This window comes from Prinia subflava, chromosome 17, assembly GCF_021018805.1.
Source record: "Prinia subflava isolate CZ2003 ecotype Zambia chromosome 17, Cam_Psub_1.2, whole genome shotgun sequence".
NCBI lineage: Eukaryota > Metazoa > Chordata > Aves > Passeriformes > Cisticolidae > Prinia > Prinia subflava.
The window spans coordinates 3243725-3262073 of NC_086263.1; the positions used below are offsets into that span (position 1 = coordinate 3243725).

At 46.7% G+C, this 18349-nt stretch overlaps 1 protein-coding gene across 2 annotated transcripts in view; it reads right to left on the reverse strand.

Moving 5' to 3' along the window:
* Positions 1–18349, reverse strand: part of GSG1L (GSG1 like) — a 57933-nt gene that overhangs the window by 24842 nt on the left and 14742 nt on the right. For both annotated transcript variants that reach the window (XM_063414529.1, XM_063414528.1), the window contains exon 2: positions 14457–14504. In XM_063414529.1, the coding sequence (XP_063270599.1) occupies positions 14457–14504 (48 nt within the window). The remainder of the gene's footprint in view (positions 1–14456; positions 14505–18349) is intronic.

The following is an 18349-nucleotide window of genomic DNA, read 5'->3' on the forward strand; positions in this document are numbered from 1 at the left end:
GAGGTGATGGCACAGCACACCCCACTGTCTGTGTGCTGCTGGGACTTGGACAGGCTCAGGTGCCTCTTTTCCACATGGAAAATATATTCAGTCCATATTTTAAAATATTTACCACAGCCTGGGGGCTGTTGTCAGGAACTGGAGCCCTGCAGGATGGCTGTTCTCACTCGGGGCCCACCCCACAGGGTGGCACTGACACAGAGACTGCCCAGCTCCAGCAGGGTGGGCACACAGGTTTATGACGTGCTCAGCTGAGGAGCTGCAGGAGCAGAACTCGGCCTGGCTCCAGTTTCCTCAGCCCCTGGGTGCAGCCCTGAGGGTCAGGGCCGTGTTTGAGCTCTGCAGGACTCGGGGGCAGCGCTCAGGGCAGGGCTCTGCCAGCACGGGGCAGTGCCAGCAGGGACTGATGCACCACCAGGAGATCCACCCCTGGGAATTCCAGCACAAAACCTCCAGCAGGATCTGCTGAGTCTTTGAAAGTCACCAAGCCATGGGGTAAATTGGAGAGGATGGGAACAGATGATAAGATTGAGTCCCTGCCCAATTTCCAGTTGCTGTTTCAGCATGAGAATCTGCTCGAATTCTCCAGTACATTTGCTAACCTGATTGCTAGAGAATTCACCTGGAAACAATGAGCAGTGATGGAAAATTTCAGCCTAAGCAGTTGAAACATGGAAAGTTAAGCATCTGAAGACAATGGCTTATATTAGAAAATGTTAGCTGTAACCATAGAGACTGCTACAGGCTTCACTTATATTAATACCTTCTCTCCTCTCTGTGAGAGCACATGTGTGATAAAGCCTACAGTCCAGCTTATCAAACCAGATATGCAGTCTCACTTTTATCAAATATTTGAGTGTCCTCTTGGTGACCAGGCTGATCCCAGCTCATATTTTGTCTGGGAACCCATCTTTATAATTACATCTAATTAATATGTACTATTCATTGTTGCCACTGTAGCTGACCTTTTGAGTTCTTAAACCACACAACAGAGATAGCAATAAATAAAGCTTTTAATTGCTCACGGTGGCTGTGTGTGCAATAATGCATCTATCAACAGCAAACAGCTGCTTATCTCACTCCTCTTAGTCAATTTGGTATCAGGCAACTGGCACACTCTTCCAAAAAGGAATGCAAGTGAGAGAGAGCAAGGGTGTTGTTCTGAGATACAGCAGGGTTTAGAAGGGATTTTGCCTCATTTTCTCAAACCAGCAGTGTCTATGAGAGAATGATGGAATGATTTGAGTTTGGAAGAATTAGATGATGCAAACCTGACCCATAAACTGAGGCAGCAGAGAGCCCTAACTAAGGAGCTGTAATTCCTTTAGCCCACACTTGAAATATTAATGTACAGCACACCTGCCCAGGTGTTTATCGCCCTTGTGGAGCCCCTCTGGTGCTCTGTGCACAGCAGGGCAGTGCTGTAACAGTGTCTGCAGCTCACCACTGTGGTGTGGATCCATCTGGGCTTCCCTGGGGGAACAACTGGGCTCAGAGAGCTGCACTCCATGGGGTGACATTGGCTCAGGTTTAGGGCCAATTCTCTTGGATATTTGGACCTGGACACACTTAAGGAAGTTTGCTTCTGGTGATCCTAAATCAGGAGGGGACCCTGAGCCCCTTGGGAATGGAGGGTCCTTAGAAAGAGGGCTTGGTAGATTTGAGTGTGTCACCAACCAGATGGAATCTACCTGAGACAAAGGCTGGGTTCTGCTCCTGGGTAATCCTGGATGTGCTGCAGAGAGGGGAACAAGAAGCTGGAGTGCAGCCCTGCTGGAGGGCTCTGGGGGTTTGCTTGATGGTTTTGGGGGCTCAGGTGATGTATATGCACACTCTGCCTGTTGCCTGAAGCTGCCTGCAGCACCAGTGCAGTGATTTTGGAAGGAGCAGGGAGCTGGGGAGTGCACATGTCCCTGGGGAGCATCTGGGTTTGTGTGTCCATTGAAGGGAGACACGTTCAGAGGGACAGGAGGGCTCTGGGAGCTGAGCCTGGAGGGCCTGGGGGCCCAGCAGGTGGCCTTGGTTCTCCTAAGGAAGGAGAAAGGAACAGGAGGGAGGAACACCTGACTGTGTGGCTGGTGTCACAGGGAGTGCTTTGGCTTCCCTTCCCACAGGGCTGGGATAAGAGTGGCTTTGCCAGCAGGATAACCTTGCAAGGAAATGATGAAAAGCTCAATGAGACGTGAGTTTTGTTCTCCTGAAAATCCTTTTTGTGATGAGACACAAAGGCTGGGTGAGTTTGCTGTGGGAGGCATAGTCAATTACTACTTTTTTGGGGCCCTATTTTTTTGTATCTACCAAGGAACTCTCTTGTCTTATTCCATGGTGTAACTGCATACCTGCTCTGTGCCTTTTTTTTTAGTGCATCTAATGTTGGGAAAGGCAAGTCCCACACTGCAGTGTTTGCATAGTTCTAAGTCCTGTCCTGCTCCTCTGATTTTGAATTTCATCTGAAATAATAACATCCAGAAAATGCAACCTGTGTCTGAATTTTGCATTTTCCTGTGGCTGCCTGAAGCAGAACAGTTGCTCCAGGTTATTAATTCAGGAGACAGAATTTTTCTGTTCTGTGCTGGTGGTGAAGTGATCTCCCACTGCTCCTCTCTCAACATGAGATTCATGAGGCAGTCACTTGGCATCACTTCCCCTCACAACTTCTTACAGCCTCCTTCCTGCAAAGGAGAGAGCTCCTTCTCTTGAGGGGACCTCAGTCATTCCAGGTGACAGGGAAGAAGATCCCCAGGGGTTTTTTCTCTTTTCCAATCTGCTCTGCTGTCATCTTTTCTATCTGCTTACTCCCCTCCAGCCTGTGTCCTCTGCCCCAGGGATCTGTCTGGCCTAACTCAGCTTTATGAAAAATCTTTCCTTCAGAAGAGTCAGTACTTGCTTCACTTAGGGAGTTCTACCTGGATGGCCTGTAACTGAGGATCTGTTCTCTCATCAATCAACAGATTCCTCTCATCTTTTTGTCTTCATCCTGTTTGTGCCTGTGTTTTTGTTCAACAAACCCACTGCTGCCTGTGCAGAGAAGGGGCTGGGGAGGAGCTCAGCTGGGATGTGCCACTGTGCCAAGGACATTCCAATGTGAGAGCTCCCAGGAAAGGAGAGTCTTGGATTTTAAAGCAAAACTAAACCCAAGTGGTTTCAGTGGCACTCCCACATACAGGTTCTCACGAGGGTGGGTATGTGTGAGGAGCCCACCCAGCCTGCAAGCACCAAGACATGATGTGTTCAGCCAATCTTTCCAGGATTCCCTGGAATAATGCAGAGGATGACAGCTGTCAAGTCCTCCTCGTGCCTGCTGGGCTTTTTTTAGGTGAGGAGAACATGCTGGGTTTGCACGTTCCCTTCTGTGCTGGCCAGGAGCTGCCAGGACCTGTCTGGCTGTCCTGTGGCACAGCAGCTTGAGCTGTACCTCCCCTCCTGCTGCCTGAGGGGCTGCAGGGAGGTGGGCACTGTGGTCTGGGTGACCACTGACATCAGTACCATCAACTCCTCCTGCTCTAACACATTTCCCTGTCATTTTTGTCCTTGGTTCTTCTCCACCAGCCAGTCTGCCACTCCTCAGCAGTGTTGCTGATAATGGCAGAGTGACTTCTGTGCACTGTGAGAGACTTGGGATCTTTGCTCCCACCCCACTGAGATGCTGTATGTCCCAGGTGGGATTGCTCTGAACCTGAGCACCACAGATTGTGAGGCTTTTCCTGGAGGAAAAGGGGTCACCAGCTTCAGGATAACCTCCCTGTGAAGCAAATTCCCTGAAAGTACAGGACCTGGGCTCAGCTTCTCACCCAGAATTTGAGATTAAAAAGCTAGGAATCACCAAAAGACTTCACATAAACCAACTTATGTCATGGGGCTCCTGCATCAGAAGGAATCATATCACATTCAAATCATCTGGTCTCATGGCAGGAAGAAGATCAGTGCAGTAGCTGGGACATTAAAGAACTTTGTGTCTCTGAACTTTGTTATTTCCTAATCAAAGTGTGAGAGGCTGTCTTCTCTGTGGAGTTCATGGTGGGAAGCACCAGTGCCCCCTCCTCAAGGGCTTTGCCCCTGCAGCAGCATTGTTACAATTGTTAATTTTCCAGCACTCTCCAGTGAACAGACTCTTCACTGTGACTGAGAGCAGAACTCTTCCCCACGAGATCACCGGGGTTTCAGGCACTCGAGTACTCCATGAGCCATCTGGCAGGATCAGCCCCTGCCTTTCTGTCTGACAGCAGAGAGCAGCAGCATTCTGAAAGGAGGTCCATAGAGCTGAGTGCACCTCTGCAAAGGTGGTGATTGACTTGAGTGCATCCGCCTGAACCGAGATGTCAGAAAAAGGACATTGCAGACAGCCCTAAATGGATGGGACAAATGGAACGTTCTTTCTGACAGTGAGAGAAAGAGTCTTTAGCTCAGCCTGCAATGAGTCTCACAGAGCTCTTCCCAGAGCCTGGAATCATTCCAGGTCAGCCCTGGCTGCCGAGGGAGGCACTGAGTGCACAGTGTCACCTCCCAGCACGGAGCACCGAGGCAGGGAGCTCCACTGCTGAGCTCCCTGTGCAGCAGGGATTCTGATACAAGTCATGGAATTCTGCTCAGAAGAACTCGAGGCATTCAGCTGATGACTTCCAGGAGGTTTGAGCTGAGTTTGGCTGCTTGATACCCAAAGTTCATTCCTTGTTCAAACCCACTGCTGTTTCCTGACTCAGAACAGCAAGAGTTCACTCCATGTTTTCCATGAGAGAGCTCTGGTTAAGCTGAGGTCTGTCAAGCCTGACACGTTCTTCTGTGCTCCTTCCCCACAAAATGCCAAGATGATTCTTGTGTTGCATTATTAAAACCATTCTCAGGCTTGTTAGCAATTTGGATTGAAACACCAAGAACCTGGATAGCATCTGAATGGGATTATGTGCAGGATGATAAAGAAACATTTGCTGCTGTTTTTGGAATGCCAAAGTTCCATAGTTTCAATTACTCTTGAGTTTTTGAGATTAATGAGTCCAACGAACCAGTTCTGGAGAGTTTAAATCACATCTATACCTCCTACCACCTACAGTCACATGCAGCCATGGAGTTGGATGCATACTTGTCAAATCAGAAAAGTTGGGTTTTGGTGCCAGCTCACTATGCCAACGGGATCTGACGCCACATTTTGAGGTCCTATCTCCAGATGAAACACTGAAATCCTCTTCTGGATGCTCCTGCAGGCTGGTCAGGCCATGGAAATGACTGTCAGAGCCCCAGTGTTGGTGCATATTCTCAAGGAAACACTGAAGAGGTGGCCAACAGGGGAATTGCTGGGCGAGTTCAAAGCATTTTGAATCCATAAACATGAGCTGATTGCTCTTAAAGGATTTCTTCAGGGAAAATCACATTGCTGCTCCTGAAGGATGTTGCTGAGTCATGTTAACCATGTTATACCCAGCAAAGGCAGGGATTGTGTGCCTGGAAATGTCTGTCATGCATTTTGGACAGTGGCTTGGAAATTGTCCAGCATAAAGACACCCATAAATGAACGTATTACCTGCCATGCTGTGTGACATTGGCTGCTGAAAGCCCAGCCTTCCTGAGCAGTGCCCAAGAAGAAATGGTCTGGAATCTGTATTGATTTCTGAGGGCCCTTTCAGACAGAAAATTAGCTTCCTAATTGGGGCAAGCTCATATTCAGAATGCCTCAGTGGGAATTGATCCTCCTTAGGGGCACCCACTGCCTCAGCCTGTGCTCCCTGTGGGTCTGTGGCTGCTGCACCCCAGCCCTTCCCTGGGCAGAGCTGCCCTCGTGGGCTCAGGGGCTGGCCCAGGCAGCCTCCCCTGAGCTGTCACACTCTGCCACGCTGTCCCTGAGCAAGTGGCCAGGCTGGACAGTGCTGCAGGCAGCCACAGAGCTCTGGAGAGGTCTGGAGCTCCTCATCCCTCAGTGTCACACGTCTGCCCTGACAGCCAGGGTCTGTCTGAGCTGCAGTGAGACTCCAGCTCCAGTCACTCCTCTGCCAGTTCAACCCTGAGCTGCCTGAGAAAGTCTGATGCAGGTAATTGAAGCTTTGGGGGATTTTCTGCATGGCAGTCCATCATATGACAAAACCCCCTTCTGTCTGCTCAGAGCACTGGAGCTGAGCAATGTGTGCTCCTAAATAACCACTGAGAGCCTCGTGCCTGACTGAGATGAAATCAAGAGTGTGACTCTTGAAGGACAAGCCAGATGAGGAGCTGCTGAGGAGACATCTCCAAGCAAAGGAGAGTGTGGAACCTTCTCACCTCCCCACTGGCAGCTGCTAACCCAGACACTGCTGCTGCTACTGGGGGAGAAAGTGCTCCTCTCACCCTGTGGCTCCCAGTCATTGTCCCCAAGATCCCTGAACTGCCCAAAACACAGGGAAACCACAAGAGGCTGTGAGAAGCCAACCAGACAGAGGTCACCCCGTGTGGGAGGAAAAGAAGGAAAAGAGCCATGTCTGAGGGCCAGCCCTGGTTCTGGGTGGTGTGAACCTGCTCAGAGGAAGCCCTGCAGGTGTCATCTCTTCTTTGTACAAAAGCATTTCATTCTCCTCCTTGGTCTCCATTCACTGTGGCAGCCAGCGAGATGGGGGAGATCACACAATCACAGGATCATCAGGATGGGAGAGACCTCCAAGATCATCGAGTCCAACCCAGCCCTAACACCTCAACTAAACCATGGCACCAGTGCCACATCCAGGCTTTGTTTAAACACATCCAGGGATGGTGACTCCACCACCTCCCCAGGCAGATCATTTCAGTATTTTATTATTCTTTCTGTAAAAACCTTTTTCCTAACATCCAACCTGTATTTCCCTTGGTGCAGCTTAAGGCTGTGTCCTCTCGTTCTGTCAGTGCTGCCTGGAGACAGAGCCCAACCCCACCTGAGCACAGGCACCTTCCAGGGAGCTGTAGAGAGTGATGAGGTCACCCCTGAGTCTCCTTTTCTCCAGGCTAAACACCCCCAGCTTGTTACCCTTGATCATGTTAGCAGCAACCAAAAGTTCTGCTCACGTGTCTCCTGGTCTGTTTTTGCTGTCCTTGTGTTTCTTGACTCATTGCTCTGCTTTTTCAGAATTAGTGACTTTGTTGGAACTGACACCTGGATCTCACTTTAATCTCTCTTCTTTCAAGAGAGGAGAGAGGAAAAGATGAGGCAAATGGGCACACACTGAGAAATATTGTGCACATTGTTTTGGAAGAGCAGTGAGGCCAACCCCATGGAAATCTCTCTTTTCCAGTGCCATTAGGATAGGTTTAGGCATCTGCTCTTCTCTGCTACTCCAATGCTGGGAATCACAAGCCAGAAACACTGGAGTGATCAATAGAGAATGGTGAAAAGAATAAACCCTGAGCATGTTGTTGTGGCTGGCAGCGGGATGGAGCGCTGCTGGTTCATGCGTCACAGCAGAGCCGACCATCTGCCCGCTCCTCGCGTGCTGCAGAGGCACACCACAGAGCCAGCAGGGACAAGGCCAGCTCCGTGACCCCAAATGTCACCTGAGGTACCTCAAGCTGCCTGTTCTGCTCAACCACACCAGGCAGCAAGGGTAGGGAAAGGACTGGCACCCAGACAAGAGACTGCGCTTTGCGGAACATGGGAAACCAGAGGACAAACGCCTGACACTGCTGAGGGGAGAGAGGAAAAGCCATGTTTTGATTTTGTTTAGCTTCAGCTCTTCATTAGTTTATTATTTTGGAAGGTGAGGTGGAGCTGTGACTCATGAAATGATGCTCTTCTATGTGATGATGTGTTTTCTCTGACTTTTGATGGCTCTGGCATCGAGCAGATTGAATCCTGTGCATGATACTGAGCAGACTGTGGGATATCTTTGTATCTGTATTCTCTTTTTCCTGGTGTAGTACTAATATAATCAGTAAAGCAAGAGAGTGGAAAAGATGATGAAAAATACTCTAAAGGAGCACTATCCCATGTACCTTACTAAATGCATTTGGGCTCAATGTTCCCCTTTGAAGACCACCAGAGCAGGGCCTGTGATGTACTCCCACCCTCAGCACTGGGCTGAGAAATGAATGATGTTCAGACCAGTGTTCCCCATGTCTTTGGCATCCCCAGTGTGAAAAACAAGACTGTTTCCTCCTGCAGTAATTAGGAATTTAGCTTGAATTCTGCTCCATCTTTCTATATCTAATTGCCTTTTAAAGCTAACTTCAATGATTCATAAGAGATGTGTAAAAAAACACAGATAAAATACAAGTAACACATTTTTTCCTGCATACTTAATCATAGCTCTCCTATGATAAGTGCACAGGTATTTTTCTGTGTGGGTAAGGATTTACCCTTTTATATTGCAGATATATGAACAATAATGCAATAGGAAGTACTCAAGAAGAATATAGAGCCTGTTTTGGAAAGTGTACAGTTCTTCTGGGAGACCCAGTTACATTTCTTTTTACTGATGCAGGTCTCTAAGTACTCCTCTTAGAAAATTGATCCTCTGTTTTTCTTCTTGGGAACATCTACCCAGTACATAAAAAAGGAGATTTGTTTTTTTAACTTGGCTGTTACAAGTCTTGTTTGTCTCTTTTCTAGCCTGAAATCTGCTTTGCGTTGTCCTTCTCATACAAACAAGTATTTCTCTATTTTTGACCATAAATGTCACTCTTCTCTCTATGTCTTTAAATTTCATTGTCAGTGCTTTGAGCTGGGGCTGGCAGGGGAGGGATGAGAGGTGCTCACAGGGAGCTGCAGGTGGGTACATCATCAGTACTTGTGGTGGCATGGTGACTTGTTTTGTTCTTTGTTTCCTACGATGATCCTAATATTTCTTTTTCATCTTAATCTCTGCAGAGCAGAGAATTAATGTTTTCATAGAAGTGTCTGTCATCGCTCCAAGAACTCTATCCTGAGGGGAAAAGCTAATTCAGAACCCATCACTGTATATGTAAAGGTAGGATGACTCCTCTAGTTCCCCACCTCGCATTTCTCAGCACTGATCATTATCTGCCATTTGCTCGCACTCAGTGTCTGAGAGGGGTTTGTGCATGCTTCAGAGGCCTGCAGTACATCCAGTGGCTTTCAGGCTTTCAAGCTTCAGTTGTCCTTTCAGCTGAACATTTTAATGTATTTTAATCAGCATTTGCTGTTCTTGGGTTTCCTTCTTCACAACTGCTAAAAACACTTTCATTGCTTCTGAAGGATGCTGGATGTGTTAGTCACCCATACCAGGGATCTCTTACTAACATTTTGAATCAAAGGCAGGGGTAACTCAAGAACAAGTTTCCCACTAATTTCTCCATGCTCATATCCAATTTTTGTCTCAGCATCATGCACAGCATTTCTTGATCTGTGTATGGTGTTTTAAAGTCAGCTCTTGCTGTTTTGTTTTCTGTCCTTACACCTTCTCTGCTATCAAGTTTAACCCTGCTGTCTCTGAAGCTGTCCCAAGGGGTGATCACTAACACAATTCTGCATTTTTTATCTGCACATGGAATCCATCCACAGAGGTTGTGTTGCTCATTAATGACATTACCTTGTTATTCTGATTCAGCTTTAGTACATGACATCTGCTTTGTCTTTCAGTGTAATCAGCACCAAGACGTTATTGTCCCTCTAATTATCTTTCTCCCATCAAATTTCTAGTACACCTATTATGTCAGGATCCATTAAAATCAGGCATCTAGTTTTTCTCTTCTCATTAATTGCTGTTGGAATGCTGGTTTAGGAGCACGTACAGAACTGGCTTAGCTTTCTCTTTTTTCTCTGCTGTGTTTAGGTGAGACTTGATTTGTTTACTTGCTGTTTGCCATGTGCTACTTTAGCTCTGCCAGCCACTTTTTAGGCAATACAGAATTGTTATTGCTTCATCTCTCCAGGATGCACCATCACAGGCTGTGCAGGAGGCATCTCCTACCTCTGCCAGGACAACCTCTCATTTAAACCCCCCCCCTGTAAAATTTTTGCACTGTTCAGTGTTCACCGGCCATGAGAATTTTCCTTCTGCTGGGTTTTGCCTTGCCTCAGCCTCTGGGGTCTCTGAAAAGCCTTGTTAATTTTAAGTGTGTGAGTTTATCAATAGGTGGGAAGCAGTGCAATGCAAGCAGCTGCTGATGGCCTTGCCATTCCCTGTGGGAATTGTTCCACCAAATCAGGTACTCCAGAGCATTGGAGTAACCTGGAGCAGGCTGGAGCTTGCCCTGTGAATCCTGCCCCATGTTCGTGTGGCCATCTCTAAGCTTTGAGCCAACTCTGACGTTTGAGCCTGCTCCTGCAGCAGCTTCTCCTCAGGGCTCCTCAGGCCAGGGCTCCTCATTTCCATGCTCTGGGCACTCCTGGTGCTTGCAGGGTCACAGCCCCCACCAGCACCACCCCACAAACTGTTGGGGGCACCACATTTCCTGCAAAGCCCTGCTCTTCTCCAGAGAAATGCTTCCAGCACAAGTGCTGCTTCCAGCTGATTTCTCTTGCCCAAGGGGCTGGACTGGGCTCACCCTCTGGCTCTCCTTGGGGCTAACAGCTGGCAGTGATGCATTCAGAGAAGGATGCAGGAGCTGAGATCCCCACACAGCCCCAGGCAGGGGGAAAACACCTGTGGATGTGTCCAGCTGTGGTGTTATGGAGTCACCAAAGCCATTATCTGATCATTTGATGGGACCAGTGTGGTGTCATGGTTTCCAGATGCAATTTTTGGTCTTGGTTTCTTCCTTTTGAACGTATCCTCTGTGGCCTCTTGGGATTTCTCTTGGGCACAGATTTGAGACCATGGAAAAAGGATAACAGAAGGTGCCACAGGAGCCTCAGTGTTCTAGTGGGACACCACAGCAGGGACAGAAGTGTCCCTCACTGAAAAGGTCACCCTTTCCTTCCTCAGGCAGCAAAACATTCAGCAGCACCAAAACTTTGTTTAAGTTCTGTGGAGAATATCCCAGAAGCAATTGAGAACCGAAATATCAAGCCCAGCCTACTTTGACAGCTCCCTTCCAACTCCTTTTGGAAATATTTGCTGTGTTACTGCTCACGTCTGTAGTGAAAATTAGAGCACTTCGTGGGCCCCAACATCTGCTCTGTGAGAGCACATTAAAAGTCCTGGCCACTGTAACCAGCTATTGCTCTATCATTTTTATCAATAGCAAATGTGAACTCTCATAGGAAAATGGTTTTTTTCTAGTTAATATCTACCATCATGAAGCTGATTTTGCTAAGCGGCTTTGGCACTAAGAACCAGCAACAGCTAATAAATTCAATGTTAGGCTTATGAGGTTCTGACAGATTGCTGGCAGCTGCCTTAAATGCAGGAAAAAGCTCTCCTAGTGTGGGTTGGAAATGCTTATTTATACCATACTGTGGGTCTGTTTGCCCCAAATTTTGCTGCCTCCTTTTAGTAGATGTCATTGGTGAGATATATGAAAAGGGTACAATAACTGATCACAGATAGTTTTCAGCTCCACTGGAGATCAGCACTGATGCATAAAGATAAGGAGCTCAGCCATAAACTATTAGATTTTTACTGTAAGGATTTTCAGTTATAACTGTGAGGTTTGTGGTAAGGATGTGATTAGACCTCATCATGGATAGTTTTATTTACTGTGTGTTTTTTGTGATTGTTTTTTTTTCTATATCAGAAGGTTTTAAGTAATCTGCAGGAGTTTAACACCACCTGGCTGTTAATTGGTAGTGGATTCAAGCAAAGATTGGCTGTGTAACTACACCAAGTTTGTTCTTAATATGTCTTAAAAGTGAAAGGTGATGTGCTCAGAAGCAGGCACGGGCTTCAAGAGCCTGTATTTAGCTTAGAAGTTGGTCAGACATGGATCCTCTTTGGGTCAGGTAAAACCACCTAAAAGGAAAACTCTGGGAAACCTGAGTGCTCAGCTGCACTGAGCTTGTATTGCAGAGACATTTCAGATAAACAACCACCTTTTGGTGGTAAGTGATGCTAAGAATATGCACAGCAAGTGAATAAGCTGCAGTCTCACTGTGAAGGTAAGTTTAGTCCCAAATTTCCCAGTTACATGACTGCCTGTGAGAACCACAACGTTTCAACTGAACTCAAATTTGCTATTCAATGAATTTCATCCTTTCTCATTTACTTGGAGTGGCTGGAGCTGAGCAGTTGATAAGCCTCTGACCATTAAAGTCGATGCTGAGAGAGGGGATGAAGACATTAAAGCAATGGGAAGTTCCTTCTAATTGGAAAAGAGCAGATTAAATCAAGACATTAAAGAATTCTTCAGTGAAAGTAAATCAGGCATCAATTGTCTCTTCACATGTGGTGAAAGTACCTCTGGAGAGTACAAAACTGATGGTGAGAATTCCAGATGAACCATGTTGCAGTGTCCAACTTGATGCACAGTTGTGGAATTTATCCTGGTTATGTTTATGAGTCTGATGGTCAGCATTTTCCATCTCTGGCAAAGCACTCCCCTGTCTTTCTGTCAACAGGCCTTACAACTCCATGGAAAGTCTTCTGGAATAGGTAGAATTTTCTTTATAACACTACACAGAAAGAGCCTTCCTTCCTCAAAACAGAAAAACAGAATTGTCTAGAAATATGCACTGACATCATGCAGCAACTCTAAAATTCTCCTGGAAAAAAAATGCTGACAGCATTTCACACAACCAAAAGAAATCCTAAAAGTAAAGCACTAAACGCTGTTTTGGAATGTGTGTGGGTGATGCCACCAAGCATTATGCACCATAATGAAGTTCCACAGAAAGGGGATAAAGCAGAAAACTGCCCCACTGCCTTTAGAGCAGGCACCTGGTGCTCGCCCTGCTCTGTCTGCTGGAGGGGCCACGCTGTGCCCTGGGGATGGGAGAGGCAGGGAGCTTCCCTTCCCCAGCGCCTCTCCAGCTCCTCTCACACCCCCAGCACTGTCCATTCCATCTCCTCTCCTGTGTCTCTCCTTCAGAATGCAGCCCTGCTCCCATCCCTGTACAGAACTTTCCAGAACTTTGACATCCTCGCTGCACTGAATGGCACAAAGGACCCCCCTGCATGACAGAAAAGTGCAGCTTTCAGCTGTGTGCAGGCTGCTCTCTGCCCTGCTCCTGAGGAGGCCTTAGGATTTTGGCTTTGATATTTTTCATATATTTGTAATCCTGCAGTTCTTTAGTGTCTAACTCTAAACTCCACACACAGGGTGAGCTGCTGCTTTTCCCATTTTGGTCAGACACAACAATTTCCCTCCAGGCCTGGGAATCAAGGACACCTCACTGCCTCAGGGCCTGAGAGAGGTAAACAAAAGTGATTTGGGGGAACAAACTTGGGGTAAATTACTTCATTACCTGAAGCTGTGATTGGAAAATTAACTCCCAGTATGCAAATGGCCCAAACTTAAAAAAGTGTGAAAACCTGTGACCCTTTGTCCATTTTTGGGTGCAGCTCCTGGGGTTTTTTTCTGCCCAAAATGTATTTGCAGGCCCTTCAATAAATAGAACTGCTTTTTATTCCCTTAAATCTGTCTGGCCTCCGTTTTTAGGTAGCCCAAAAAGCCATCACTGAGTCCTTTTGTGATGTTTTCTAGCACAGGGTTTGTTTTCTGCTGGCTGCTGAGTGTTGAGCTGGTGGTTTTGTAAGAGCCTTTGTGCCCCAAGGTCCCATTTGCGTGCCTGAGATTTAACTCGGAGCCCATCAGCCACAGAAATCCCAGGCTTGTTCTTCCCTTATGTGCATAATTTATTTGGGTTTGCTTACAATGAATTTCACAGAGGCTCTGTGGCTGTTTCTCTCCCTGCAATATCCCCCTGCTTTATTAGCAGTAATTGCCTTTCTTCCCGTTTTCCAGTGGATCAGCAATTTGGGCAAATTAAGGAAAATTGTTCCTTACGCCACTTACTGCTGCTCCACCAAGCCTGAGGAAGGCACCCTGTGCCCAAAAGGTTTTGGGATTTTCTCAAAAAATGTACGGGGCCGCTAGTCAGCTGGGACCAGGATGGGCTCTGTTCACTTTAATTGAACTCTACACATTTTTTCCCCTTGTAGATTTTTCAAATGTGGGGTAAATAGCTTCTGAAAATAAAAGAAATCTCAATAATTAATCAATTAAACTCCAATAGCAGGGTGAGGAAAATGGTTGCAGCCTGCTTCTTTGCACTTGAACATATAACTTTTCACAAGGCTAAACCAACCAAAGAAGCATCTGGATAATTTCTTCTCACAAACAGATATTTGGTGCTGTCACTGTATTTTTCTGATCATAAATGTCTTCACGGCCTGAGGAGACCAGGCAGCATTTCCTTCCTCACTAGAGGAAGAAGGGAAATGTCTGCCTTACAGTATAAATCTCTCTTTTTCTTGAAAAAAGCCTGGGTTAAGATCAGCTAAATGACAGATCAGCATAAAGTGAGCAAGCAGCTGTCACAAACCCTTGGTTCTTGTCCCAGCTGTCTGTGTGTAACGGGGATGGCCTGGGGGTCCCTGTGTGCCTCCCCTGACCCTCAGGTACCACAAGACACAACTCTGATGCAATCTGTAAAAAGGGAAGAAGCCTTGGCTGTGTGGTCTTACCTTTTTCAGAAGCCGGGGCAAGGTCAATAAAACTTCGGCATTTTTCACCTTTAAAAGAAAAGGATTATTTTAGGAGACAGGAGTTGCTTGGTGCCGCTCTGCCTGGGGTCCCTGCCCTCAGTCCCACCCCATCTCTGCAGGAACTGGGGACAGACATTCCCCTGTGCCCCCACCTGCCCAAACCCACCCTGCCCAAGGGCTGGGCTTCCCTCGGGATGCAGCCCCTGGATGAGGAGGATGGGTTACAGGGGATGAAGGAAATCCTCCTTTGCTGGCCGAGTCCCTGCTGGGGCTGTGGTGCTCTTTCCCAAGGGCAGGGACAGCGCTGGTCTCTCCCCAGGGTGACACAATCAGCTCAGCAGTGGCACTGGGAGGGCAGGGGCCTCTTTCACCCACATTTTGCCCTCATTCTTGTCACCACAGACAATGCCTGTGCCCCACCCGGCGTGACCAAACCTCCCGGAGCTGGGGGGCACTGCCAGGGGCACAGAGCTCTCCAGAGATAGATGTGACACACGTGACTGTCTTGGGTTATGTAACCAAAAAATTTTTTTGTATTCTATTTCATCTGTAGAAAGCAGTTGGGGGATGGTTTCTTTTTTCTTTATCTCTTGTAACTCCAGTGAGGAGGGCGGATGCCTTCTGACAACAGCCCAGCTGTTAAACCAGGTGGGGCAGGGTTTGTGATCTCTGTCACCACTGCCCACCCTCGGGGATATCTTCTGTTCATGGGCCATTGAGGCTCACAGTGACTGACACATTCCATCATCCATTGGGAGATGGAACACCCAGGGGGAGGAGCCAAACATTCCTACCCAGATAAAAACTGAGATGTAGGAACACCAGGCAGCCTGTTTGCACTGGATTCCCAGAGGAAGACTGGACTCATCTCACCACCACTGAACCTGTCCAACAGAACCACATCTGTCACTCCAGGAGGATTTATTTGGGCTGCTCCCAACACCCTGACCAGCAGGGTGTCAGGTCATATTCCTGACTCTGTCAGGGTATTCTAGGACTTTTGTTTGTTTGCTTGTTTGTTTTTTTGTATTACTGCATTTGTAGTTTTTTAATATTCCTAGTAAAGAACTGTTATTCCTATTATTCCCATATTTTTGCCTGAAAGCTCCTAATTGCAAAATTATAATAATTTGGAGAGAGGGGTTTTTATGTTCTCCATTCCAAGGGAAACTCCAGTTTTCCCTGACAGATACCTGTCTTTCCAAACCAAGACAATGACTAAAACAAAACCTGAAGCACAAAGAAACAAAGCAAATGTACAAATGTTTCTTTAAAAAGTGTTTAAAATCAGGGAAATGCCTTGCTCTGAGCATCACAGCCTGTGCCACTCCCTCTGCCCCACTGTAAAATAAACTCTCTCTGTTTAGGACCCCACCTTTGGCCTTGCAGGAATTCTGGAGACGTTTCTGAACAGGAAATGTATCTTAGGGTGGATACTTTGAGCTTTCTTTTTACTTCTTCAAGTAACCAAACATGATAAAATAATTCCTCTGCCCTGGGTGCATCCCTCCACCAAGTCTATGTGCCCTTTTTGATATGATCCAAGGTGTGCTGGTACATCTGCCAGAGGTCATGGAATGGACCCATTTTGCCCTTTAAAACTTAAATTGATGCAAAGGCAGTTAGAGGACTAGGCTGGTTTTTTTTTAAATTAGCTTTGTTCATTTTTAATTACAAAGTTCAAAAGACTAATTTAGGAAAGGTGAGCCATTAAAAAAGCATAAACAGTGAAATGCCACAGTGATGGTGAAGTCAGTGTATTTTTTTCTTATTTGTAATTCAGTATGCATAAAAACCAATATAAAGTGTTCATCTTTCTGGTGTCTTTGCTGGCAAGATGAAGATAAATGTAATCATTCAAATGATGGCTGTGCTGACATAAAAATGTATTATAATAATGCTGTTATTACTACTTTTTATTTACTTTTTGCAGTTTTAAATCTATGCTAAATACTCTGAGAAGTGATGTGTACGTAGTCCATAACCTATGTATAATTAGCTATAAAAGAAAAGGTTCACTTGACATTGAAATGCACATTTTGATATGTCCAGGGGAAGGATTTCTACTCTGTGAATCCAGAGGACAGCCAAGAAAAGGAAGTGACACTTGGCTTATCAAAGCACCATCTCTGTTTCCAAAGGGGTGGGCAGGGCAGGCTGTGTCTGAGTCTCAGGTGGGTGAGTCAGTAAATTTTGTGGCAGACAGGTGGAAATGTAACTGATGGATCACAGAAATTTCCAGCCCTGCACATTTCCTGTGCAGAGCAGGGCTGTGACTCTTCCCACCCAAATTCTGAAATGCTCCAAGGATGGTGATTCCCATCCCCCAGTGACTCAAAGATGGAGTTTCTTCCCACTCTGGTCCACTTCTGGAGAAGTGTTTCCTTATACCCAATCCGAATTTCTGTAGCTGCTCTGGCACCAAGGGAGTCGTCCCTTCTCTGTTTGTAGGGACATGAACAAGCCCAGCTCCCCCAGGTTCTTTACTTTAGGTTCCTGACCAAGAAAGCCAGATAAATAAGTGGACTATAAAAGATATTATGGTGTAAGTAGAAAACATTCTCCTCCAGAGCCTCTGAGTTTTAGGGCATGAGGTTTTTCAGGAATTTTACTGACAAAAAATCCAGGGAATATAGGGAGACTGACCTCTAGATTTGGACTTGATATAAGCAGATTAAGGAGGATTTTTCATTCTAGCTGCATGGATCTGTGGCTTGGGTCTGGTTTTTGTGGTGGGTTTTTTTTTGGCAAATATAAGTTATTACTTTTATCACAGTTTTATCTGAACCTGACTTCAAGCTGTCTCTCACTGATCATCCCTCTCTTGTGTTACAGTGAATCCAAAGCCATTATTACTGGAAACCTTTAACAAATACCTGACTGTCCAGAATGTTATCCCAAGAGAGGCAAAGGGGAATGGCCTTTGCTGCTAGAAAAACTGCACAGGCTGCTCTGAGAGCTTGTCCTGCCCTTCAGACACCTGGCAAGGGACAGAGCTTCTCTGAGCTACCAGGGTGTTTGGCTGGAGGTGTCTTATCTGCAGGACAGAGGAGAGCGTGGTCACAGGGAGGAATGTGCATCCTCTTCCTCCCTCAGCCTGCCTAGAGCACCATCTCTCCCTGTGGCAAGGACTCCAGTTTAAATAACATGGGCAGAAAATACTGGAGTGCCCTGAAAAAGTCCTTTAGGAGTCATAGCAAGAAGAATGGCTGGGGACAGAGAAGAGCCTGGATGTCACCTCACTCTCAATGGCTGATTGTGCTGAAGGTCATGGTAGGAACTGCACAAGCAGTTCCTGACCCTTCCCTTTGTTTTTCCTGCTGCTGGAGCACTGGAAATCCCTCTTCCATTTTCAGTGGTAACCACTGGTGGTATTTATAAAGCACAGCCACACTTGCACATGCAGACATGCATCTCGTTGAGAACTGAAGATGTCAGCAGTGCTTTCACTGTTCCTCTTAGGATTTATTCTAAGTTATTTTTGGGTATCTTGTATAACTGATCTCTTAAGCCCTCTTAAGTTTAATTTTAGACTTGGCAGAGTTTATCCTGCTGTGCTGTCCTTTTCCAGATGCATCTTCTCCCCCTAACCAGGCTCCTGGAGAGTTTTTAGAGAACACAGAAAAGACTGTTCAGAGGAGCAGCAAGAGAAGTCTCTGAGATTCATCCCCTGAGAGTCCTGCCTTGACCCGTTGGTGCTGTGATCCTGACAGAGAAGAAAGCCAAGGAGTGACCTCTCCTGCACTTCACTCAAGCAGAAAGAGGAGGTGGGACCTGGCTGGAATTGTCTGCACTCCACACGGGAGCAGTGGCCACGAGCAGTGCACGTGAGGCTCTGTGGAGCTCAGCAGTGACAGGGAGCTGCTGCAGGC